Source organism: Cololabis saira, chromosome 18, assembly GCF_033807715.1.
Source record: "Cololabis saira isolate AMF1-May2022 chromosome 18, fColSai1.1, whole genome shotgun sequence".
Classification (NCBI taxonomy): Eukaryota; Metazoa; Chordata; class Actinopteri; order Beloniformes; family Belonidae; genus Cololabis; species Cololabis saira.
Window position 1 is genome coordinate 34,999,592 of NC_084604.1, and position 26,285 is coordinate 35,025,876.

A 26,285-nucleotide genomic window follows, 5' to 3' on the forward strand; every position below is an offset into this window, starting at 1 on the left:
CAACGAAAGTGCTCCTATTGCTTAAGAATGTGGAGCCACAAATGGACAGACAGAGGTCAAGTATTAAAACCCTTTTTCTGGAGGAAACCTGTAACTCAAGCAAAGAATAATGATACACTTGATCCACAGCTTGAAATAAAAAGTGATTATTCATTATTGAACTAAGTTTAATCTCTGTCTGGACAAAATAGTTAGAAATGGCGAATAGCGAAGCCGGGGAAGACTGATGTTTACACCGGGAACGTCTCGTATTATGTACTCCGTGTAATATGATCATCATCTGCTGAGCTGCAGAGCAAATTAGGGAGATTTCCTATGATATATCTGCGTAGTACAGGCCGAGCTTTTCTCTCAATCTGATGTCAACAGGTGGAAACATAAAGAAAAAAGGCAAATATTATGTTTGATTGATTGTATTTAGCTGCTGTAATTGTCTTTAATACACAACATTCACTTTTTGACAGGTCTGTACAGCTTCCAGTGTGTTTTCCTTTGACCTGTTTGACTTGAGTTTTCATCGCTCACCAATCATACGCACATATCTGCAGCTCCGAGGTATTTCTTGGAGAAGCATGACCAGTCACATGAGGAGCGGTTGCTAAGCTGCAGGGCAGAGCCTGTAATGAGCAACTGACCCTCGATGTTAAAAACCCGCCGTCTCGCTTGGTATTTTCTTCACATTTTTTTATATTATCCTGCTCCTCCAGCGTGTGACTCTTTTATATGGTCCTCATAATCCAAGATCAATATTTGTATTCATAAAAGCCTGGATTGTTGACCATTTTACTGCTCGGTCGTCCTCAGGGACGCAGGAGTTAAGTCGGTCCGCGTGAATGCACGTGCCCGTTGTTACCTTTTATTTGCTTTTCCATTCTTTTCTTTTTTCACGGTTCATTGGACTGCCAAGGGTTGGAAATGTAATAAGTAAACAGATCCCCAGAACAGATAACTCATTCTTTATTATTATTGGAGAGAGAATGAAGAAAAATAGCTTCGTCCCAGATTTAATGTTCTCCTTTTTAACAAACACAGTTCCCGGGTTTACTCTTTTTAACGTTGCACCAGGATGTTTGCATTGCTGAAAGTAGGGATGGGCGGTATGGACGAAAAAATGTATCACGATCATTTCTGGCATTTATCCCGATAACGATAAAAATGACGATAAAGAAATATAAATTCAACTCCACCTTTGTAACTATAAATCTATCACCACATTCAGTCTTTGGAGCCAAAACACTGCTCTAAAAGATACTAAATACTACTAAACTACATCAATTAAATTGAATTAATAAAAAACAATTAAATTAGTTACACCTGTACTGCAAAACTGTAATGATTTTCAGGCTTCTTTCTTTCTTTCTTTCTTTCTTTCTTTCTTTCTTTCTTTCTTTCTTTCTTTCTTTCTTTCTTTCTTTCTTTCTTTCTTTCTTTCTTTCTTTCTTTCTTTCTTTCTTTCTTTCTTTCTTTCTTTCTTTCTTTCTTTCTTTCTTTCTTTCTTTCTTTCTTTGATTTAACACAGAACCATAAATCAGTTTTACACAAAAACGTCATCAATGGGAATTTATCCTTTTTACCGCGAGATGACAAATTCTTACCGTGGGGAATTTTTTTGACGGTTTATCGTGAACGGTAAAATATCACCCATTCCTAGCTGAAAGCGACTTGTCCACCTCATTCACTTTGTTTTTTTGTTTCCTCCTCCCAGAACCAAAATGCCACGCACAATTCCAGCTTGTACAAGAAGCCGTTTGCTGAATCGTTTGAAGAGACGCCCCTCCTGGTCGCCGTCCTCACCTATATGGGTTACGGCATCCTCACCATATTCGGCTACCTCAGGGACTTCCTCCGCCACTGGAACATCGAGAAGTGCCATGTGGCCCGCGAGAGAGACGAGCAGAAGGTAACGCCGCACTTACGTTGTTAGTTTTATTTTTTTTTTGATTGATTTAACTTTTTATTTCCGTGTCATGCACATGACGTGCCCAGCCCGAGTGGGAACATAAAGCAAATGAAAGCCAGAAAACAGATCCTGTACCAATTAAACATATAAACAATCCTGACGCTTTATCCAGGCTTCAGAAACAAAACGAGCCAACTTAAAAACATTTAAGCTAAACAACCCGTCCATTCTCTCATCGTCAGAGCACCAGAACATTTCCGGTTTTTTAACAGACATTTCAGTAAATAATGGAGTTCTCAGTTCATCATACAGAGGGCAATATAACAAAACATGTGATTCACTTTCCACTTCATTAAGTTCACATAATTCACACAACCTTTCATCTTCGGGAATGTTTTTAAATCTACCGACTTCAAGGCCCCGTTTACACAGAGCAAAAACTGTGACGTCACCAGCATCATTTGTGCGACCTGTGTTTACAATTAGTTTGGCCACCGTCAATATTTTCTTGTATTTTACCTGTTTTATATTCTACAGTCACACTTAAAAGTAACTCCACTTCTCTGTCACTCCAAACGAAAGACTCTCGTTCCGTCTTGGAAGTAAAGCCTGAATTATGGTTCCGCGTTACACCAACGCAGAGCCTACGCCGTACGGTGCGCGTCGCCGCGTACCCTACGCCGTAGGCTCTGCATTGGTGTAACGCGGAACCATAAATCAGCCTTAACTGGACGTTACACGTGTCATTTGTTGATGTTTTTTCCAGGATTCTGATTGGCTGGCATGACGTTAACAGCGTATTTATGCGGATTAGTGTAAACGAAGAGATTTTGAAAACGATCTTTCGATCGGACGATTTTTCAAAACGTAGAGGGTAGGGCTGGGCGATATGGACCAAAAGTCATATCTCGATATTTTCTAGCTGAATGGCGATACTCGATATATACCTCGATATTTTTTCTGTGCCATAATTGGGGTTTCCCCCAAAGAATTATAGCATAGCATCTCTGTTAGCTTCATTTTTGTCTGAGGCAAACCCTTAAAAAACAGTCAGTTTTAATACAAAGCCTCGTGCCAAATGTCACACAGGTTCCTTTATTAACAGAGGTGTGCACAATATCAAAATGTATAAAACAAATGAAATAAAAATAAACTGCCTGCATATATAGAATAAAAATGCTTCTTGAATAAAATAAAACAAATATCCCTTTCCTGCACAACAATTAAATTAAAATACACTGTGCAATTAATACAATGTAGACAGTAACAGGCAGACTTTTCCACTGAGGTTGACAGTTGTGCAAATAACAAAACATTTGTGCAAATCTCAAATAAAACATTCATGTCAATTTGTCACAAAATAAGCTATATCAAAATCATTAATTAAAAATTTTTTTTTTTTTTTTTTTTTTTTTTTTAAATCGATATAAACGATATTGTCTCATACCATATCGCGTTTGAAAATATATCGATATATATTAAAATCTCGATATATCGCCCAGCCCTAGTAGAGGGGGAAATATCCGTTTTTGTAAATACCCGGCTATGTGTATACGGGGCCCAAGATTCAAGGGAAGGATTCCTGTTCTCAGCTGAGCCTTTAAAGACCTTTGATTTCTTGTTAGGTTTGCTTTAACATAAGGTTCAGGGCCATAATTGTGCTTGATTGGGATGTATGTTCGTAATTTGGGTTTAAACAAAATCTCATTTAACCATTTTGTCTCAAATAAAGCAAAAAACGTATCACTAGTTGAAGTTATTGAAGTTATTGAACAGGTTAAGTTATTCCTATACATATACTGTAATCCAACCTCTTCAAATAATGCAAATATTTCTTTAGCCCATGGCGAACCATTTAATTTACTCCAAATAAAAACGTTCTTATTGATCCTGTCTTCCGGCATATTAAGTAAACGATTCCACAATCTAATCATCTCACATTTACGTCTTATGTTAGTACTCACTTCCGTTAGTACTTCAGATATGAATGGAGCGGTTGTTTTCCACGTGTCCTCTTGCATAACATACTGTCATTGGTTTATTATTATCATTATTGCTGTTGTTATTATTTTAATCTTCGGCAGGAAAGGACCAGTTTTCAAGTTGATTGGCATTAACCAGTTTAGGGCAAATTGTTTTAATGTAGTTATAAAAAAAAGGAAAGTGGAAAGAGCTTGTCAAACCGTTTTAAACGAGACGAAGAAGATTGCTTGCATTTTTTTTTTGGTCATTCAAGTTTTTATTGATATTTTTTAGATGTAAACATTATCAGACAGTATTTTTTCAACATAAAATAGCCCATAACAAATGCTCATGTTTGAAACAACCAACCAGACATTCAATTACATTCATATCAGTGCAGTCATCACTGTGTCGTAACACCATTACGTATGAGAAAACGCTTCCTTGTTATGTTTTATATGTTTTCCTGAATTTGCTGAATATTCTCAGCCAGGTTTCATCATTCAGTTCACACCTTATCTCTTTCTGCCAGATACATCTCAGACTTTGACATACATTTCCCTTTAACCCATTAAAGATTCTGTAAAACACAGCTGCCTGCTTGCATTTTTTAATCATCATCTTCTTCTATCATATCATGTTCCCGGCAGGATTTCGTCCCTCTTTATCAGGACTTTGAGAACTTTTACACCAGGAACTTGTACATGAGGATCCGAGACAACTGGAACCGGCCGATCTGCAGTGTTCCCGGTGCCAAAGTGAACCTGGTGGAGAGAGTTACTCACAACTACAACTGGACGTTCGAGTAGGTCGCTTCATTTTGTGTCTTTTTAGACTTTCATCCATCGAGGAAACGCCGTTCTTTAGTTACAAAGGTTTTTTTCTCAGAAGGAAGAGTTGGGTTGGTTTCATTTATCCGGGTCTCCTGTTGCGCCACACCTGCTGGTTTCCTGCTGACCTGGTATCTGCTGGGCGCGGTGTAGCTGTGATTCAGACGACTGTCCTGGGAGCACTTCTATTGTCACGTGGCCTTGAAAAGAAAGCGTCCGTTTCCAGCTTGAACATAAAATCTTTAAAGTCCTATCTAGTCAGGTTGAGTTTCTGCAGACTGCGCTGATGATAACTTTCAAGCTGTGTCACATTCTTTTCTGCAACGTTACTAAGTAAAGCATCGGCTGCAGCAGCTGCATTCCCTGCATTTGCTGCATTTCCTGCATGCAACAAGAACTGAGTTGACTAACACACGGGAGGCTGATGTTAGTGTTAGGGATGTCCCAATCAGGTTTTTTGGCCCCGATCCGATTCTGAGTCATTTGATTTTGAATATCTGCCGATACCGAGTCCCGATCCAATACTTTTGTAACAAATGCAAAATAAACAGATCCAGGTTGTCCCTCATTTTTTTCATTCACCTTATTTTATCATTTAGCACTTAGGAAAAAAAAAAAAAAAGGGGGTCTCCCGCACACTGTTAAGTCACTTGCAAAAGACTTTAATAAGGAGCAGAGCAGAGATTGCTTGAGAAAGGTCCTGTGGACCGAAACGTTGTTTGTTTGTTTACCTTATTAAAGTCTTTTGCAAGTGACTTAACAGTGTGCGGGAGACCCCTTTTTTTCCCTTGGTTCACTCCTACCTACTCCAACGCACCTGTTTTACCAAGTCTTTTTTAGGTGTGCATCAGCCTCCAGATCTTTACATCATTTAGCACTTAGGCCCCGTTTACACGGAGCAAAAACGGAGGCGTTTTCATGCGTTTTGGCCGTTCGTTTACACAAAAACCATCATTTCTGAAAACTCCGGCCAAAGTGGAGATTTGCAAAAACTCAGTTTTCACGTTTGCGTCTAAACAGAGGAAAACGGAGATTTAGGCTTCAGAACGTCACATTATGCAACAGAAACGTCACCAGCCTCATGTGTGAGACCTGTGTTCACAATTTGTTTGGCCACCGTCAATATTTTCTTGTATTTTACCTGTTTTATATTTTAAAGTCACACTTAAAAGTAACTCCACTTCTCTGTCACTCCAAATGAAAGACTCTCGTTCCGTCTTGGAAGTAAAGCCTGAATTATGGTCCCGCGTTAAATCGACGCAGAGCTTACGACGTAGGGTACGCGGCGATGCGCGCCGTACGGTGTGCGTCGCCGCGTACCCTACGCCGTAGGCTCTGCGTTGGTGTAACGCGGAACCATAAATCAGCCTTAACTGGAAGTTACACGTGTCATTTGTTGATGTTTTTTCCAGGATTCTGATTGGCTGGCATGACGTTAACAGCTTATTTATGCGGATTCGTGTGAACGAAGAGATTTTGAAAACGATCTTGTGTAAACGATGGAATGTTTCAAAACGTAGAGGGGGAAATATCTGTTTTTGTAAATACCCGGCTATGTGTAAACGGGGCCTTAAACAGTGAGTTTTCTTCGAGGTAGCTTGAACAATCAAGTAATAATAGTGCAACTATTAACTAGTAAAGGCCCTTTCTGTGTGGTAACTAACGTGAGCTACCCTCAGTCCTGGGCTATACATGCCCCCTCTGACCAGCCGGGGTGCCAGATGGGGTGAGGAGGATCTGGCCGGAATAACGTGATCCTTCCACGCGCTACGTCCGGCCAGAGAAGGTCTGTTCACTCCTCAGGTTAAGAAGGAGACCTGAGCTTAGTGCAGGGCCTCCCAGGGTTGGTAGAGGGAGCAATGCCCAGGACTGTCACTTAGGTAGAGCACTGGGTGATGAAAATGGGGGAAAAAAAGAATAAAATGTTTGCGTTTGAAGTGATCTACAATTCCTCGCGGTAGACTGGTGGGTGATTCTCACGAAATTGCATTTTGACATGCCTGTAAGGATTTTATAGACTAAACTACTAAAACAATCATACATTTGTATTATATATCAAACTAGGTTATGTACTAATTGTAGGACTACTGTTGTCTTTGCATTTAATGAATTACTCTATATTTTATGACAACATTTCAACCTTAAAGTTCATTACCGTAACGTGTCCGGGCTTTTATTTTTTATCTTAAACCCCAAATTATCACAATACATCCTCATAATTTAATATACATATAAATACAAAAAATGGTTGGTGTTATACCCTTTAACTAGCAGTGTTACCATTTTGGGCCAACTATTTGTGAATAACTACTTTCTGGGCCAAACATATGTGTCCGGAGCATGAACAGTTCATTTCCGTAACAGAGATATTTGTCTCCATTAAAATCCCTGTGTTCCAACAAATAAAGTTTTTTTGTCCCATGATGCCTCTTGTGGAAGAGAAGTTGCAAAATGGCTACCAGGTAAGATCATCTTTCAAGTTCTTCCAGTAGATTTGTTAAAAACTGTAATTATATACACCCCTTGGCATACTACTACTGTTCATTACCATAACAGGGTATATTAAAAATAGTTTTGTAGATAATAACTTTATATTCTGTGGAAAAGTAACTTTTATAGAGCTTAACTGTTAGTGAAAATATTTCTGCCCAGTCATGCTAGCTGTGCTAATTATTGCTAGCAACATGGAACTGCCATTCATTACCGTAACGCTCTGCATTCATTACCGTAACATATGCAAGGCTGTTACGGTAATGAAAGGAAGTGTTACGGTAATTTATTATATATGTATAATCGGGGCTACAGATTTTGTGGTTCGTTTTCTCGGGTTTATATTGTACTGTAGCAGCATTTATTCTCATATCTACTAACTACCTAGCTAGCTTTAGCCATTTTAGCTAATTTAATAAGTCATAAAAAATTACGGGAATGGGTTACAGACTTACTTTGGTAACACTTTACAATAAGGGTCCCTTAATTAACATTAGTTAGTACATTATTAAGCATTAATTAACAGTTTACAGATCATTATTACGTATAATTTAGGATTCATTAATGTAGCCTATTAGTAAGCAGAACTGTTTACTACTCAAAGTTAGTTAATAAATTAAGTAATAATAAAAGTTGAATAATGTAATTAGTTATCATTATGTATGCATTACTTAGAATTAATTAGCACATTAGTTTATATTAATGCTTAATAATGTATTAACTAATGTTAATTAAGGGACCCTTATTGTAAAGTGTTACAATATTAGAAATATACTTGTATCAAGACTGGCGGTATTCAATAATGTTGTATAACCTTTGTAATTAAGATCAGGAGATGTGGCAAAACAGAGAGCAGCCAGAGAAGCAACAAAGGCCAGGGTGCAGAAGCACAGAGAAAAGGTTAGGTCTGATCCAGACCTTCTTGAGGAATCCAGAAGGAAGGAAAGAGAGAGGTTAGAACTGTGTGTCGTCACAAAGATAGCATTACAAGAATGTGTGTGTGTGGGTAACGTAATATACTAATATACGTAATATACTTTTCTGTTTTTTTTTAGCTTATCGCAACAGAACCAGGGAAGATCAGAGTGAGGGAGGTGTCATGCTTCTGTAAGCCTGCATGTGACTGCTACACTCCAAAAGAAGTCATTCTCAGAGAAGAGAAGGAAAATGAGGACTCTATTGGAGTTGGGCAATGGGTGCTTGTTAAGTATGACGGATGCCTGTATCCTGGTACGGTAACACAGGTAGGAATGTGTTGGTGTTAAGTGACGTCAAGGTTTTAAGATTATTACATTGTAATAAGATGGTAATTTCTCTTCACACCATGTCGTGCCACAGCCTTCAGCAGGCCCACGAGTGACCACTGGTGGGGCTGGTGTTCCTGACCTGCTTCGGCCACTCCGCGGCGAGTGGCTGTTGCATGGCACGGTGCTTCTCTCGCCCAGCAGTAGAAATATGTTATTGTTGTTCTGTAGCGCCCCCCATGGTGGTTTTGTAAATAGAACAACAACATTTATCTTATACAAGACCGTTGACCCAGAAATGCAAGTGTCAGAGAGCGACAGGCATAGAGCACATATCATAAAAGACGCTTCCTTTTCTAGAAAAAAAAGCAGGGATTTTGATAAAAATTGGCCTGTTTAGCTTGAGATTTCTCAGGAACAGAGGCACGTAGAAATAAATGGTCTGTCCCTATTTGAAGCAGAAAGTTTCACCTTTCAAACGAGCCATAGTATGTGTCCATAGATATAACATAGAATATGATGTGGCTCTACAAAAATCGTCAACAATGGTCTAAATTGCTGGTACCAGGGTTAAAACTTTGGAAAACATTGCGGCACTCAATGAGTTAAGCTGCACGACCAGGGTTAGTTGCTTCTTAACGTGGCTTATCCATTCGCCTGAAGCATGATTGTTCATTGTTTGAGCTATTGTAGGGCAGCTCACTTAACACTGAGTGTGATTATTTTTTTGTCTTCTCTAGATCGTAGGTGATGAATTTGAGGTTGAAACAATGGAGTCTGCAGGTGGAAATTGTTTCTACACCCCCGCGACCAGGATCCCAGGGGACAAGGTCTGGTATTTTAAGCAGAACATCTTGGACCTCATCCCTGAACCCATGCCGACGACATCATCAGCCAGGCATTTCAGTGTTGCCCCAGAAATATGGGCAAAACACAAGTAAGGGAGGGTAGAAAGGGGGAGGAGGGTTGGAGGGTTGTTGAAGGTTGTTCATTGATTATTGTATTGTATTAATTATTGTATTGAATTGATTATTTTTACATTTTATTGATAGTGGTTCTGTTATGCATATGTTATACATAACATTCTGTTATGTTTTAATGAATTGAAAATGTTATTGTTGATTGTGGTTACATTAAACGTTCTCTGAATTGCTCTTGATTCATTATTTTTTTCGTAAAGTCAAGCTTAATTTTTCATTACCCAAGACAATCTAATCATTCAGTAGTTCTAATGTAGCCTTACATAATAAACAGTGAAAAAGATTGGACCATATAGCCTAATTTGTGAATACTGAAAACATGGCTTCTATGTAAGAATGCTGTGTGAGGTCATTACCGTAACAAAACTTTTCATTACCGTAACAGCTTTTCATTACCGTAACACTTGCTATATATGTAAATATTTGGATGGGAATGAGTGAAAACTTCAAATTTTATTTTTGTACAGGAACTATTTGTCAAGTCTTTTAAGATTACTGAATTGACTTTTTTTTTTTTTTTTGTAAAATTTACACTACAAGAAAGATTTAGTGTAAAACATGTAATTTTGTTACGGTAATGAACATAATCACTAAAATTAATGTATCAATAAAAAAAAAATTCTGAGTGTTTACACTATGTGGCTATTCTGAACTATTAATAGAACATACATGAAAAAAATAAAAGGTCTACTTTTCATACATATTCAGTTATCATCAATTGAAAATGTGTTACGGTAATGAACTTATTTGGTCAATGACTCAATAAAACATTACAAAAATTTATTAAAAAACATGTATTGATCACTCATTTTAATTGAACCAGTTAATTGAGACCCTGCTTGCTACTAATGAGAGAAAAACCTAGCAAAATTGACCCCAAATTGTTTTTGCAAAAGTTAGGACAGTTTCGTGAGAATCACCCTGGTGTCATCACGCTCGTGCACGCAAAGTCGGGAAGAATGCATGACACCGCCTGCGGCGTGTTTCAGTCACCGTTGTAACTTAACTTTTATTTATTTGCCTCCGCTGTAAGGCATGCGCAGATCACCACAAACAAACAACATTATTGAACTCACTTTGCGTGAGGTAGCTCACACGCACCCCCGGCCTCACCCATAGCTTTCTTTATATCAGCAGCGTTGTCACGCAAAATTACGTGGACACGTTATACACCGTTTTTTTGATACACCGGTTGTTAAGCATTTTTTCCATCATATGTTTGATGCGTTGATCAAAATAATGAGAATAATATAAACATCCGATCCCTGATCGGGATGCAACGTCCAATTTCGATCAAGTCTGAAACAACGTGATCGGCCCGATTTCGGATTACGTGATCGGATCGGGACATCCCTAGTTAGTATCATTTAAGAGTCTGGACTCTGGTCTTCGGCAGAGGTGTCAAGTAACGAAGTACAAATACTTTGTTACCTTAGTTAAGTAGAAATATTGGTTATCTATACTTCACTGGAGTAATTATTTTTCAGACGACTTTTTACTTTTACTCCTTACATTTTCACGCAATTATCTGTACTTTTTACTCTTTACATTTTAAAAACAGCCTCGTTACTCTATTTCATTTCGGCCTTTAAAAAAAATAACTATCCAGTTAAATTGCTCCATCCGGATAGAGTGAATTTGGTTGTGGTTGTTTCAGATGTTCTTGTCCAGTTTTGTTCTTACATCCGTTCCCTCAGATTCCTGCAACTAAACTTGGATGTACATTCCAATAAAGGTTAGGATAAATGATAACATGCCTCTGAAGTTTGACTTTTTGCACCATTACAATACTTATCGGCAACTAGTCATCATATCTCCTGCTCTCTGAAACACATGTTAATGCTCAATAGTACACATATATGGTTCTTTAATATATTTGCATTATACTAAGATGCATTCATTTTCAATGGCTTTTTTCCCCCTTACATTACTTTTACTACCTTAAGTAGTTTTGAAACCAGTACTTTTATACTTTTACTTGACTAAAAAACTTGAGTTGATACTTCAACTTCTACAGGAGTATTTTTAAACTCTAGTATCAATACTTCTACCTGAGTAATGAATGTGAATACTGAAGACACCTCTGGTCTTGGGTTTGACTGTGTGGGTTTCTCTCTTAGGCACACGGGCAAAGTGGTGAAAGAAGTCATCAACATGGGCTCCTACAACTACCTGGGCTTCGCTGAGAACGTCGGGACTTGTGCCGACGCTGCTGTCGAAGCCACACACAAGTACGGAGTCGGCGTGGCGAGCACTCGCTGTGAGATGGGTAAGCTTTTCCAGCAGCAGTGGGGTCAGATGCTTCAACACCTTTACTGTCGTCACATGCAGAGAAGACGTTGCAATAACACGTATCCCCGTCGTTTTCAGGGAACCTCGACATCCACGAGGAGCTGGAGCAGCTGGCTGCCAGGTTTCTGGGCGTCGAGTCCTCCATGTCCTTCGGCATGGGCTTCGCGACAAACTCAATGAACATTCCTGCCCTCACGGGGAAGGTGAGGAATTTAATTTACTTCCTGTGCTTTCTCTTTTTTTTTTCTTCCCATGTGATTATTCTTATTGTGCGTTACAATAGTTGTAATCTGTTTCACGGGGGGGGGGGGGGGTGACATTCTTCCCGTTCTGGGAGTAAAAACAAGAGACTTTCTGAGAAGTGTGGGCCAAACCCAAACAGTTCAGGCTGTTCTACATGTGTTGCTTCCTGTACGAGCTTTCAGAGCGTGCAGGGCGGGGCGTGTCGGAGGTTTGGGTCGTCCCAGGTCGGTGTTGTTCTAACCCCAACCAATCACTCATGTCAGCCGCTGATTTCTCTTTCCTCCGTATCCACCGTTGCTTCGGCTGGATGACGCTGGATGACGCTAATGAACAATAATCTAGAGAGAAAACACAACCAGAGCTGTGAAATCCCAAAGAATAGTGTTTTAAAAGTAGGTCTGTGTTGGAAAAATCGATTTTCTGATTCTAAATCGATTCTCCTATTAATTCCTAAAAATCGATTTGTATGTCTAAAGATCGATTTTTATTTTTATTTTTTTATTTATTTCTTTTGGATGAATTTATTTATTTATTTTTTTTTTTTTCCCATCATTACATTTTATGGTGAACTTTAATCCCAGTAGTCCCAGTAGTTTTGGAAACTCCTGAACTAAATGAACTTTTCTTTGGAGAAAATGCTGGACATTTCAGCTTAAATTTCTAAATGTTATATTCGTTCAATGAAGTTCATATTATCTATATTTACTATAGCTTGTTTGGTTTCTCTGTTATCGGACACGGTTTGTCATGAAATACCTGAAAAATGTCGGGTGCTTCATGTCTAACTGTGTGTCTGGTGACAGAATAAATCAGACAAGCTAAAATAATTTGTTTACTCTATGAGCTGTTGCAATTTCTTTCTTTTTTTGCACTTTAAATGGATATTGAAATGCCTATTTGAGTTATTTATTTCTTAGTTATTTCACAATAATTATTGTGAAATTATTATTTCAATAGTTATTTAATCCAGGCAACATTAACCCAAATCAATATCGGATCGGATCGAATCAAATGGTGATAATCGATTCTGAATCTTATAAATAAAATATAAATATATAAAATATAAAATATATAAAATAGAATTGAATTGAATTGAAAATCTTAAGAATCGGAATCGAATCGATTCTTGACATTTGAATCGATATCCAGCTCTATTTAAAAGGGCTTAAAAATCCTCAACTCTGGGCGTCTCTTCTCTGCCAGTGTGAGTTTTCATCAGCGCGGGCTCGCAGCATAATTCAGCCGTTGTGTAACAGACTCATTTGTGCTTCAGCCAGAGGAAATTACGTAAAACATGTGAGCAGTCAGGTGTCGGGATTTTTACAAGTGAGGCAAGAGGTCAATGATTTGCTGCAGTGAGCACATTTACTGTAACCGCTTGTGGTTTATGACTATTAAACTGTTTGTTTTTAAAGAAAGTTAATCTTTTATTCAGGTTCATGCTCAGTCTGCACGAAAGATGCAATTTAACGACTTTTCGTTGAGAAGAACTGTTTCTTCTTATGTTTAAAATGATTTGTTGTCTTAATGAATAAATCTTCAACCCATTTATCTAATGCAAAAAAAAGCAATAAGAATCGTAAATAATGTAGGATTTTATCATCACACAAATGTTTTGTTCTGGAAATTAAACACACTAAAATTGACTGACTTAGTTGAATTTAAAACGGCACAGATAATATACAAAGCAAAGAATAATTCACTCCCCTGCAACATACAAAAACTGTTTAAGGATAGAGATGAATATGAGTTATAATCTCAAACAACCAACAGTTAAAACAACACTTAAAGTGTATTTCAGTTACAGGGGTTAAGTTGTGGAATAGCTTGCCAGATAATCTTAAACAAAGTAAAAACATCATACAGTTTAAAAATAGTTTAAAACAGACCATGATTGGTAAATACCAACAAGATTGAAGGATAAGATGCAAGAGAGAGAATTATGGAATTATGCAGGTAATAATTACTGATCTTTTTGTCCTTGTTTTAATCAGGACTATTTATTATTTATTTTCCCTTTTTTCTTTTCTTACTGGTTCTTTGTTGTTACATATATTTTTTTTGTGTTTGCTTCTTTTTTGGGTGGAAATGCTAGAAAGCATTTGTTGTAGAAAGTGTAAATAATAATAATGTGAAGGTTAAAGGGTGGGCATTTCTAAGCTCAGAGCTTCAGCCTATTCCTCTTCGATCCAAATGATTACACGATATGCTATGAATGAGTGTACCATCTTGAGCACATGATCGAACTAAATAAATAAATATTGTCTGATAAATAAAATAAATATAAAGATCACCTGTTAAAACGTATGAACTTCTTACATCCGGGTCATCTTTTTCCTCTTTTTCCCTCGTAGGGTTGCCTCATCTTGAGCGATGAGCTGAATCACGCGTCTCTGGTGCTCGGTGCTCGGCTGTCGGCCTCCACAATCCGAGTCTTCAAACACAACAGTGGGTGTTAAGTTTGATTTTTTTATCTATTTAGTGTACTAAGTTGCATTATTGTTGGTTTGAGAAAAATAACAAAGCAAACATTTTTACGTGGTTATTTAAAATGACTATCAAAGCAGTCAGAGTAAACCAGGCCGCCCAACTGGTGAGGAATTGATCTGTGTTTAAGAGCGTTGTGATCATGAAATATTTAAAACTCATACATTAACTAAAGAAGGCGCTCATATTACTGCAGGCCCTCCAGACAAATGTATACCTTTTTGGAGCGGGAATGTATGTATCTTGTATTTATTGACGAACTCTTCTGGTCTGCAGACATGCAGAGTCTGGAGAAGCTGCTGAGAGACGCCATCGTTCACGGACAGCCCAGAACACACAGGCCGTGGAAGAAAATCCTCATTGTGGTGGAAGGTATATACAGGTATGCATGTACGTAAAAAGAAAAAAAGGTCAAGTAATAGCTTTTAAAGTGCCCCACTCCCCTATATTTCTAGTTGTATGTCATAAAAGCAATGTTGGGTGTAACGCGTTACTGTAACGAGATTACATTCGCCAGTAACGCAGTAATGTACCGCGTTACAGTTGTAATTTGGGTAATCCCGTTATAGTTACTCTAAGACAAAAAAATAAGTTACTTTAGTTACTTTAAGCTTTTCAGCTACATGTACGGGAGAACAGAAAAGAAAATCAAACTTGCCTTTCATGCGTCTTCACGCGTTGCGCAACACTTGTCTGACTTAAGGCAGATTTATGGTTCCGCGTTAAATCGACGCAGAACTTACGGCGTAGGGTACGCGGCGTAGCACACCGTACTGTGCGCGTCGCCGCGTACCTTACGCCGTAAGTTCTGCGTTGGTGTAACGCAGAACCATAAATCAGCCTTTAACGTGATTTTACGTGATTTTACGGGACTTCTGGTGCTGATCTGGGCACTGCAGTAATAAGGTTCCAACTACAGGACTGTCTCAGAAAATTAGAATATTGTGATAAAGTTCTTTATTTTCTGTTATGCAATTTAAAAAAAAAACAAAAATGTCATACATTCTGGATTCATTACAAATCAACTGAAATATTGCAAGCCTTTTATTATTTTAATATTGCTGATCATGGCTTACAGTTTCAGATTAAGATTCCCAGAATATTCTAATTTTTTGAGATAGGATATTTGAGTTTTCTTAAGCTGTAAACCATGATCAGCAATATTAAAATAATAAAAGGCTTGTAATATTTCAGTTGATTTGTAATGAATCCAGAATGTATGACATTTTTGTTTTTGTAATTGCATTACAGAAAATCACAATATTCTCATTTTCTGAGACAGTCCTGTAAATGTTGTTCATTGGCAATCGAGTTCTGGTGCAGCTCAGGTGATATTGCGGAGTAATCCAAAAGTAATGTAACTAGTAATGTAACTAGTTACTTTCAGCAACCAGTAACTAAGTAGTGTAAGGGATTTCTTTTTTAAAAGTAACTAGTAATATGTAATGGATTACTTTTTTTGGGTAACTACCCCAACACTGCATAAAAGCAATAACACCTATTGATCAGTGAGAGAAACTTCCTGAAATACGTACACTGAAAGTTTCACTTTCACTGTTTCTGCTTAAATACAAAGATTGTGAAACTGCTTGTATCCACAAACACGTAACTAGATAAACGTTAGGTATTTTCCAGTGATGTGAAATAGGCTGCCTTCCGATGTAAGAGTCAGATTTTTGGTGTCAGTTTAAGTGTGGGTATGCAATAATAATAATAATTCTAATAATAATATTTATTTTTAATCCACAGTATGGAGGGGTCCATCGTACGTCTGCCGGAGGTCATAGCTCTGAAAAAGCGTTACAAGGCGTATCTGTACTTGGATGAAGCTCACAGCATCGGCGCCCTTGGACCCAACGGGAAAGGAGTAGTGGATTACTTTGGCCTGGATCCCAGAGACGTCGACATCATGATGGGAACGTTCACCAAGAGCTTCGGGGCTGCTGGTGGATACATCGGAGGCAGAAAAGTAAGCACACGACCAAAGAGGACAACATGATAGGGCTGGGCGATATATCGAGTATAGGCGATGTATCTTCTACTCCGTGCGATGTACAAAATGACTCTATCGTGAATATTCGAGTATACGTTTGCTTTTAGTCGCGGGCATTAAATGACAGACTTTTCTCACTCTCTCGTCTCGTCTCTCCTTCTCTGAGACATAAAAAAAGCCTGTGAGATACGTCAGTCACGTGCTGTCGTGTGTGCATTATCATTGGCCCCCGACCAGCTGCAGGTGTCGGTGCTGCTGTCCGGGACCGCCGCTCGCTTTAACTTTACTTTAACTTTCCCAAACTCGGCCTGTTTGCGCCGTGAGCTCATCTGCGCGGTTGCTACGCGCGACGGACTCTTTTCAAAGCAAACCGGTTTAGTAAAGACGGGAGGGGATGTTTTCTCCTCGCACGGCCGTTCAGCGCGACACGCGCAGCCGAGCATTTAGACGGATTTATGGTTCCGCGTTACACCAACGCAGAGCCTACGGCGTAAGTGCGCGTTGCCGCGTACCCTACGCCGTAGGGTACGGCGTCGATTTAACGCAGAACCATAATTCAGGCTTTTCTCTTCCAGAGCTGAGAAACGTCACCTAGTGTTGCTTAAATGTGGCCACCTGAAATCAATCACTATCATCGAAACAAAGTCAAACAAGACTATATGACGTCATATTTCTAAAAGTAAGTGAAAGTGATGCAAATCAAAGGAGGAGAGGATGAAACATTGCAGTCCCTACACCTACATTAGTCTTAATATAAAGATGCTCTAAGGGCCCTCCTGCTCAGAGCAGCTCATCCTGCTAAAACCAGATAAAACCTGGTAAAACCACGTCATCCTGGTAAAACCAGGTAAAACCAGGTAAAACCAGGTAAAACCAGGTAAAACCAGGTAAAACCAGGTAAAACCAGGTAAAACCAGGACCACAAGATGTTCTTAGCAGATGTTCTTCAGACGGGGAGTCAGAGATGCAACGTGCACTTTCTGTTTTGAAATGACACTTTTCATGTTTGTGCCACTCACTGCTTAGTAACTGTTTAATAAATACAGTTTTGGTAAATTTGACTTATTCCCCCTTTTTGCATGAAAGTTTAAAATGAGCATATATTAATGCAGTATGAACAAGAATGTTTTAATGTAGACATATAGAATCATCATACTGGTGTGATTGTAGCATCAAAGTGTTAATTTAAGGCTAAGGCAAAATATCGAGATATATATCGTGTATCGTGACATGGCCTAAAAATATCCAGATATTAATAAAAGGCCATATCGCCCAGCCCTACAACATGATATGAAACCTTCCTCGGGCCAGCTGCTCACAGGTCCCACGTTTGCAGTGGCCGGGACTCTTAGTCATCCTCTGGAGCTTGAGCAACGTCCCGGCTCCTGCTGCATCAGATACCGGAGTGGGAAATTCAGCTTCCCGTTTTTCTGAAAATCCGGATTTGATGCAGTAAAGCTGCTAACAAGACACTCCCTTGTTCTACTACATTTACACATTATTGTTGTGGTACATTTCGTGTAGTTTGTAAGTCAGAAGGACTAAAATAAATGAGTTTCTGCTGTCGATGACTAATGTTCCTCTAGTTCAGTGTCTCCCAACCTGGGGGCGGTTGAAACTTTGCCTGCTTTGAAATTATGCAGTTGTAAAAATAATATTTGCGAATGAGTCATTCATAAGACATTGTTAGGAATAATTTTGAATGTCTTGGAATATTTTTTGTGTTTTTTATACACTGGAGACAAACACAGGAAACAATTTAATTCCTTATTATTAGGGCTGGGCGATTTTGGACAAAAATAAAATCCCGATTTTTTTTTTCTCTGAAAACCCGATTTTGGATTTCGATTTTTTTGGTAAAACTACAAAAGACAATGGAATAAATTGTTTCAAATATTTTATCTATTTTTAAAGAAAAATAGCAAACAAATTTCCCTATTGGGAATGAAGTGCAATTGAAAGATACTGTAAATCCTCCTTGAGTTTAGTAAAGTGACAACATTTACAATTTTCTTGACCAAACAAAAATGACTAGACGAGCTCTGTCTGTAATGCAGCCAGCTGCAAAAAAGGAAAATCCATTTTCCTTTTTTTAAACATCGTCTTGATTAATAAATCCGATTTAGATTAAAATTGATTAATTGCACAGCCCTACTTATTATTATATCAATACTCAACATTTAATCTACTCCCACAGGTTGTTAAAGGAAACATATTAAAAAATGTTGGTCTCATATGAAAAGAGACATTTTTCAGAAATATTTTTGTCCTTATGTCCTTTTGTGCGTATTCTATACATTGGAGAAAAACAAAGTCATATGTATACAGAGTAAACCAAAGAGAAATGTATCAGAAACATAATTAATGTTCATTTTTTTCAATTAAAGACTATTTTGGTGCTAGTACGTACGGTTTGGGGGGCTCCAAGGTAAAAAGGTTGGGAACCACTGTAATAGTTTACCCACTAAAAACCACTTGAATGTATCTTCTCTTGCAGGATCTGATCGACTACCTGCGCTGCCACTCTCACAGCGCCCTCTACGCCACCTCCATGTCCCCTCCTGTGGCTCAGCAGATAATCACCTCTATGAAAATTATAATGGGAGAGGACGGGACCTCACTGGGTGAGTGCCAAAAAATGTCTTAATGTTTGTGGGGTTGTGTAGGGAGCTCTGCTGGAACTTGTCCAAAAGCAGCTTTAATCATAATCCTATACAGTTGTTGGGCATCTTTTTTTGATTGCCTCATGTTTCTGTTTATGTGCCAATGAGATCTTTTAGGTGGGAGCTCAGGAGAAGTAGTTTTTTTTTTTTTTTAACATGTTTTTTTATTGGGTAGTCCATGTAGATTATATTACACAATAAATATTTTTTTAAAGGGTTCAACAGAATACCCCGTTTTATATTTAACCAGACACACACACAACAAACAAAAAAAAAACTAATAAAATAAATAAGGACACAAAACTTAACATAACAAACACCCCAAAACACACACACTGTAAAATACGTAATTATAAACAGGTCCCAAAGTAAGTACCAATTACCAATCAAAGTCTGACTGAAGACAATAATAATAGGAAAAATAAAGTAATAAAATAAAATACAGGACACTCAAAACAACAACAACAAAAAATAAAAAGAAATTTAAAAAAAGAAATAAGATAAATCAATAAAAAATTAAAATAAACAGACATAAGAGGAACCCTAAAAAAAGTTAGACATGGTTAGCAATATCATACTTCCCTGTAATTAAATTAAATCAGATCAAATTAATCTTCCAAGGATGCCAAAGAATTAACAAAAGAAAGAAGGAACCTATTCCCGAATATAAGAAAACTTATCAGAGCAACCCCTAATACCATATTTAATTTTCTCTAAATATAAAAATGACATCAGGTCTTTCAACCAAGAATTGGGAGATGGAGGTTTTTGGTCCTTCCATTGAAATTAAAATACGTCTACGAGCTACAAGAGAGGAAAAAGCAATTATATTAATCTCCTTCTTAGTAAACTGTTAAAATCTTCAGGTACACCAAAAATAGAAATTAAGTAGTTATTGATTGATTGATTTTTTTTTTCTTCTTTTGCTTGCTGTTATTTTACCTGACCACTAGATGGCAGCATCGACCAATTTTAATTTAATGTATTTTTTGGTTTCCACTCACAGACGTGTTGAGTAGTCTCTTCAAGTTAAATATTGATATTTTTTGGGAAGTAAGAAGAGAAAACCAGACTAATTTTCCTTGTAGAAGATTGACAGGCTGATTGGTTGCAGCTTTCTCACTATTTCTTATTGAAGCCTTTTAAGGTTCAGATGATGATTTAATAAGTCAGAGACAGCTGAGCTGCTCGATAAACATTTGTTGTTGGCTTCATGTCGCTGAGGAAAGGATGCCAGACTTCAGAGTGGAGTCAAGCACGGACTTTAATATATGGATGGGACATACGAGGACAAACTAAGCTGTCTTTAATATAAAAAGAGAGGCATATGAAAAGCAAAAACACGTTTTTTTTGCCTACTGATGACTTTGTGCCGCAAATACATGTGGTTTTTCTTGACAATGGAAACTATCTGGGGGTAAATATAATGCCAGACTTTGTTGTGACTCAGGTTGCTTTGAAGCCATGTTGTTTCTGCTCTTGTTTTCAAGCTGCAACCAGGCAGATGTTTGTTGCTGTTGGCACTTTGTGGCATCTGGTTATTTGTTTGGTTAAGATGCTATCTGTGCAGGCCCGGCCCGAGCACCCAGCCAGTGGATCCACACCGTGCCTCATATTGTAACGTGACGATTGATGTCTATTTCATTTCGACTTGGTTTCAGCCTCTTGACCTCCAGCTGAAGGAATTTTGTTTGTCTTCGGAGACCGTCTCCCAATAAGAACGGAGCCCTGTAAAACCCATCAGTCTTTCTGGAGACTTGCTCTGTCTCCGTCAGTTCAGTTGACATGATATTGAGAAAGTCTGGCTTTGATTTCTTCTCCCACTTTGAATCCGTTGCGTAAAAAGTCATCTATACTCTGAAAGGAGTTTTTAAATGCATGTTCCTTTCACTGGGGTGGACTGGAATGCGTATGAGGTCACTAAACTCTTAATAATGGTAATAAAAGCATTAGTCGTCCTCTCGGAGCAGGTGCAACGCGGGGGGCGCCACATATGAACATTTTGTTCATATGCCAAGATGACTTGAGAGGTTTTATTTTAGTCAAATTTAGTGAAAGCAGCTGTCAGTGACAAAAATAGGTAAAAATTATTCAAATTTAAAGAAATTATTCATGTTTTAGCAAATTTAGCTGATTCAGAATGATAACTAGGGCTGGGCGGTATGGACTAAAAAATGTATCACGATAATTTCTGCCATTTATCCCAATAACGATAAAAATGACGATAAAAGAAATATCAATTCAACTCCACCTTTGTAACTATAAATCTATCACCACATTCAGTCTTTGGAGCCCCCAAATCACTGCTCTAAAAGATACTAAATACTAAACTACACCAATTGAATTGAATTGATAAAAACCAATTAAATGAGTTACACCTGTACTGCAAAACTGTAATAACTCAGATCCGCCATGTTTGTTACACAAACACGTATCAATGGGAATTTATCCTTTTTTCTTTCTTTCTTTCTTTCTTTCTTTCTTTCTTTCTTTCTTTCTTTCTTTCTTTCTTTCTTTCTTTCTTTCTTTCTTTCTTTCTTTCTGGCTCATTTCTTTCTTTTTTTCTTTCTTTCTTTCTTTCTGGCTCATTTCTTTCTTTCTTTCTTTCTTTCTGGCTCATTTCTTTCTTTCTGGCTCATTTCTTTCTTTCTTTCTTTCTTTCTTTCTTTCTGGCTCATTTCTTTCTTTCTTTCTTTCTTTCTTTCTTTCTGGCTCATTTCTTTCTTTCTTTCTTTCTTTCTGGCTCATTTCTTTCTTTCTTTCTTTCTTTCTTTCTTTCTTTCTGGCTCATTTCTTTCTTTCTTTCTTTCTTTCTTTCTGGCTCATTTCTTTCTTTATTTCTTTCTTTCTTTCTTTCTGGCTCATTTCTTTCTTTCTTTCTGGCTCATTTCTTTCTTTCTTTCTTTCTGGCTCATTTCATTCCTTCCTTCCTTTCTTCCTTCCTTCCTTCCTTCCTTCCTTCCTTCCTTCCATCATCTTTACACAAAAACGTCATCAAGGGGAATTTATCGTTTTTACAGCGAGATGACAAATTCTTACCGTGGGGAAATTTTTTTACGGTATATCATGAACGGTAAAATATCGCCCATTCTTAATGATAACATACCTTCAGTTCTAGCTGGCTTTAATTGTTTAAACAAGTGCATTTAAAAAAAAAAATTTCTTTCTCTGCCTTTTCCAGGAGCGAGTCGCCTCCGACAGCTTTCAGAAAACACAACCTACTTCCGCAGGAGACTCCGCGAGCTGGGCTTCATCATCTACGGCAACGACGACTCGCCCGTCGTGCCCCTGATGCTTTACATGCCCGCCAAAATCGGGTATGTGACGAGGTCGCAACACCAAATCGACTGTCACTCTGACTTCATTTACGCTCCATCCCTCGGAGATTCTAATTTAACTTTGGGGTAAAGAGGTCGGGTCATTTTAGGTTCTTCCTGCGCTGCGTCTGACGTTTCCTCTCCTCTCTCCTTCAGGGCCTTTGGCCGCGAGATGTTGAAGAGGAATATCGGTACGGTGGTCGTCGGCTTCCCGGCAACACCCATCATCGAGTCGAGGGCGCGCTTCTGCGTCTCAGCCGCTCACACCAGGGAGATGCTCGATACAGTAAGTCACGTTACTTTCATGTCGAGTCAAAAGTTTAGTTTTTTTCTTTTGGTTACAGACCAGGAACATTTTGGAGGACTTTCTTTTATCCTTCGCATGATTGAAGAGCTTGTCTTAATCCACCGCAAGTGCCCATGGATCCCAAGCACCATAGTCGTCAACTTGACCTGCTCGTTGGATGAAGGATTTATGTGCATTTTATATCCGTGTGTGTGTGTACCTGCTGAATAACGAAGGCTTCCCGCATGTTATTTATTAAAAGAACGTCGAAGGCCAAGCTGTCTTCAAAGATTACGACATGGTTCAGGCTTTGACTTTTATTTGAGCTGCTCTGTTTCTCCAAAGACACTTCATTCATCCTTCCGAGCATGTCAGCACCGTTTGTAATAGTCCATTTAAAAGGGCATCAGTCTGCTTTCGCAGAGCAACACGCACGGGCCCGTTTTTTCCGTCTTTGGAAAAGCCAGCCGTTGCCATTTCACAAACCATGGAAAAAAAAAAAAAAGAAAAAAAGAGAGAAAGAAGAAAAATGTCAGGAGGAAGGTAAATTGTTTCCAGGTGCCCTGCAGTGTGTTGCAACGCTGATAGTCTCCTGTGGAAAGGAGCGGAAGAGTTTCTGTTCAGTTGTGGTTTTTCTGTTCACCTCTGCCTTGGGAGTTCTCTTCGCAGTTTTGTTTAACACGTCAAGCTCTCGGTGTAATACCATTTGTTCAGATTGATGTTAAAATCAGTGTGATTTCTTTGTCAGGCGCTGGGGGCCATCAGCGAGGTGGGCGAGCTGCTGCAGATCAAGTACTCCCGACGGCAGCAGCCTCTCCCCTCGTTGGGGTGGATGTCCGAGGAGAGCCTGCTGCAGGACTGAGCCACGTCGTCTCCGCCCTCCTGCCACCTTACTGTACTTTCCCCTTCTTATTTTTTTATTTTTGTGTCAGAAGTCTCTTTAACCCCCTCCCACCCCTGTCCCCGTCCCTCCACACCCGTCTCCCCAGGCATGTGGTCTCCCCGACCTGACCAGATAACTCACTCGTTTCCCTGGCAGGACCACAAAAAGTCTCGTCTGCCGTCGCAAAAGTGCTTTCTTGACTTGTCTTGCCTTATCCTGAATGCGTTTTTTTCTCACGCCAAGTCTTACTGTTTTTGTGTACACACTGAATGTGTATTTTATTTGTGCAATAATAACAACAACAATGTGGAATTTCTTTGTAATCCAAACAACTCTGAGCTGAAGTGAGCAGAGCTCTGCCTTGAGTTCTGATCACAGCCGACGCATCGCAAGAGGAAAACATGATTAATGTAAATATTATTTATCACCATGTTTATAGCACTGCCTTAGGGTGGAATCCCAAACCTCAAACAGACACATTATCGATCAGCCTTTTCCGCATCACTTTTACTTGAATATAGATTATTGTTTCCCTAACCAAAGGCTATATAGCTATATATATATATATATATATATATATATATATATATATATATATATATATATATATATATATATATATATATATATGGATACATTTTCTAGCTTTTTTTGTTTTTTGTTTCTCTGTTTCTTAAAATGCAAAACAGATGTTTCAAAGGAAAAGGCGTAACGTGTAACGGGGAAAGAATTCAAGGGAGTCGGACTGAATATTTTTTTACTGCTCATTTTCTAGAAATAGTTTTCAGCCTTATTTACTGTTTACACCTGCACTCAAAAGTTTGAGCCTAATGTCTTTAACATTTCTATAAGCTAATGAGCAACATGTGTGATTTTCTTCCTCTTTTTTTCTCTACTTCTCTCTCGCTCTTCTCATTTATTCTCACTCAAGTGCTTTCATGTGAATCAGTGATCTGAGCACGATTACATGCTGTAACTTGGATCTGTATGCATGAAGATGCTGCCGCCACACTCATCTGACGTACAGACGGCTTTATTTATTTGAAATGAGCTTGTGTCCTTTCACAATATATTTTTGGATAAATGATTACCTGAAAGGCAGCTTCAAATGAGTGGAGAGTGTATTACAACTGACTACTTTTGTCTTAATTTCGGCACTGCCGCGCTGACGGGCTCTTTACACGCTCACATGAAGCAGGCAGTGAAACTTGGGTGGGGAAAAATGTTTGAATATTCTCAGAAATATATATATATATATTTTTTTTTTTGTCCACGGTGCATCATCTGTGATCATCCTCTGGAATGACATTCCATATCACGAGCTTTCGGTGATGAGTTTCTGTTTTCTGTCTTGCTTTTTCCTGGCCTACAGGCCACGGTCAAACGTGCTCCTTTCAAGTGTTCTCACGTCCTCTCACCGTGTCGGTGTGCATTTGAGGACAAGTCACTGCAGTGGGTTGGAAAGCTGGTCGTTGTCTGACCATGTGCCCATTCCCACAAATGTTCACACTGGTTTAAAAGAAAAAGAAAAAAAAAAAAAAAAAGTTGGGGGTGTGTGGTGTTTTTGGCATTTGAGCACAGCATGACGGCTGTTTGCGTCCTCTCTACATTCACTACACGTTGACACTTTGAGGAAGGCATTCCGATTATTGTAATTTTATTTTTTTTCACAGTCGTGGTTTTAATGTAAAGTTTGTGTTGCATTTGCTTTTAATAAATGACATTTAAAATACAAAATAGCGTGTGTGACTCTGTCGTCGCCTGATGAACTTTTGTCAAAGTTTCCTTTCCAGCTGACGTGACGGCGTCGGCGTGCAAGAAGCTGAATCTCGAGCTGTGATGGCAAAAATGAAATTGCAAACGGCAACTGGGCTGTTTCCTGCTGCCAGGGTTTCCTCACTCACAGATTACGTTTCCTTTCGCAGCTCTGATGTAAGTCGACTTCTGACTTCCACCACAGACAATAATGTGATCAGTTTTATTTTTCTATGATTTAGGAGGTCAAACACAATAACAATCCCCATCAGGGCTTCACGTGACATATATGCAACCTCATGCAAAACGTGATGTATTTGACGGTGTCATAACAAAGGTTAAGTCCCAGTGTTGAGACTGTGGGAAAACGGAGAAAACTCCACAAACCAATATCTTACCCAAACACCTTTAACAGCAGTAATTTAGGTAATTGTTTTCTGTGTGAAGCCTCTCGCACTGCACTGCAAAGTTCCCTCGGCTCACTGAGATGTTTAGGTTTTGGTTCCTGCGGCTCTCGGAGTCCCACCACAACCTTTCCATGGGCCTGAAGTTTGAACTCTACGTATTGTGTACAGTCATGTATTGTTCTCTGTCCAGACCAGATCACTTCACATTATGTTCTGATGTGTAAAACCTTCGAGCTGAAGGAGGGCGCGCTTAATGTCCCGCAGGACTGTACTTGTAAACTGTCCTGCAATGACCAGTGGAAACTCAGGCGCTGCCTTTCCCTCGGACGTGTATTTGTGTTGAACATAAACTCCTGTGATGACTTTGCAAAGCCCTGTTTGTTGACCATGCAATTGGAAACAGCGCTGCAAAAGATTATATCACTTAATCTGAATCCGTTTCTGGAATGGGTTTGTTTATTTACCTAAAACACACACAAGCTGAATGAGCAGGCCAAAAACTCCTGACAAATGAAGCCTTTGTAAATGATAAGTTGCAACGTTCCACACTTCC

The 26,285-nt window shown here is 38.7% G+C and overlaps 1 protein-coding gene across 1 annotated transcript in view; it reads left to right on the top strand.

Moving 5' to 3' along the window:
• The window catches only part of LOC133464909 (serine palmitoyltransferase 2-like), a 27,196-nt gene extending 1,895 nt beyond the window's left edge, over nt 1-25,301 (top strand). Inside the window, exons 2-12 of the mRNA XM_061747113.1 lie at nt 1,706-1,900; nt 4,513-4,667; nt 11,527-11,675; nt 11,777-11,901; nt 14,296-14,389; nt 14,705-14,810; nt 16,178-16,397; nt 18,919-19,045; nt 22,266-22,401; nt 22,558-22,687; nt 23,436-25,301. Of these exons, the coding sequence (XP_061603097.1) occupies nt 1,706-1,900; nt 4,513-4,667; nt 11,527-11,675; nt 11,777-11,901; nt 14,296-14,389; nt 14,705-14,810; nt 16,178-16,397; nt 18,919-19,045; nt 22,266-22,401; nt 22,558-22,687; nt 23,436-23,549 (1,551 nt within the window). The 3' untranslated portion in view covers nt 23,550-25,301. The remainder of the gene's footprint in view (nt 1-1,705; nt 1,901-4,512; nt 4,668-11,526; nt 11,676-11,776; nt 11,902-14,295; nt 14,390-14,704; nt 14,811-16,177; nt 16,398-18,918; nt 19,046-22,265; nt 22,402-22,557; nt 22,688-23,435) is intronic.
• Nucleotides 25,302-26,285: the final 984 nt, after the last annotated feature.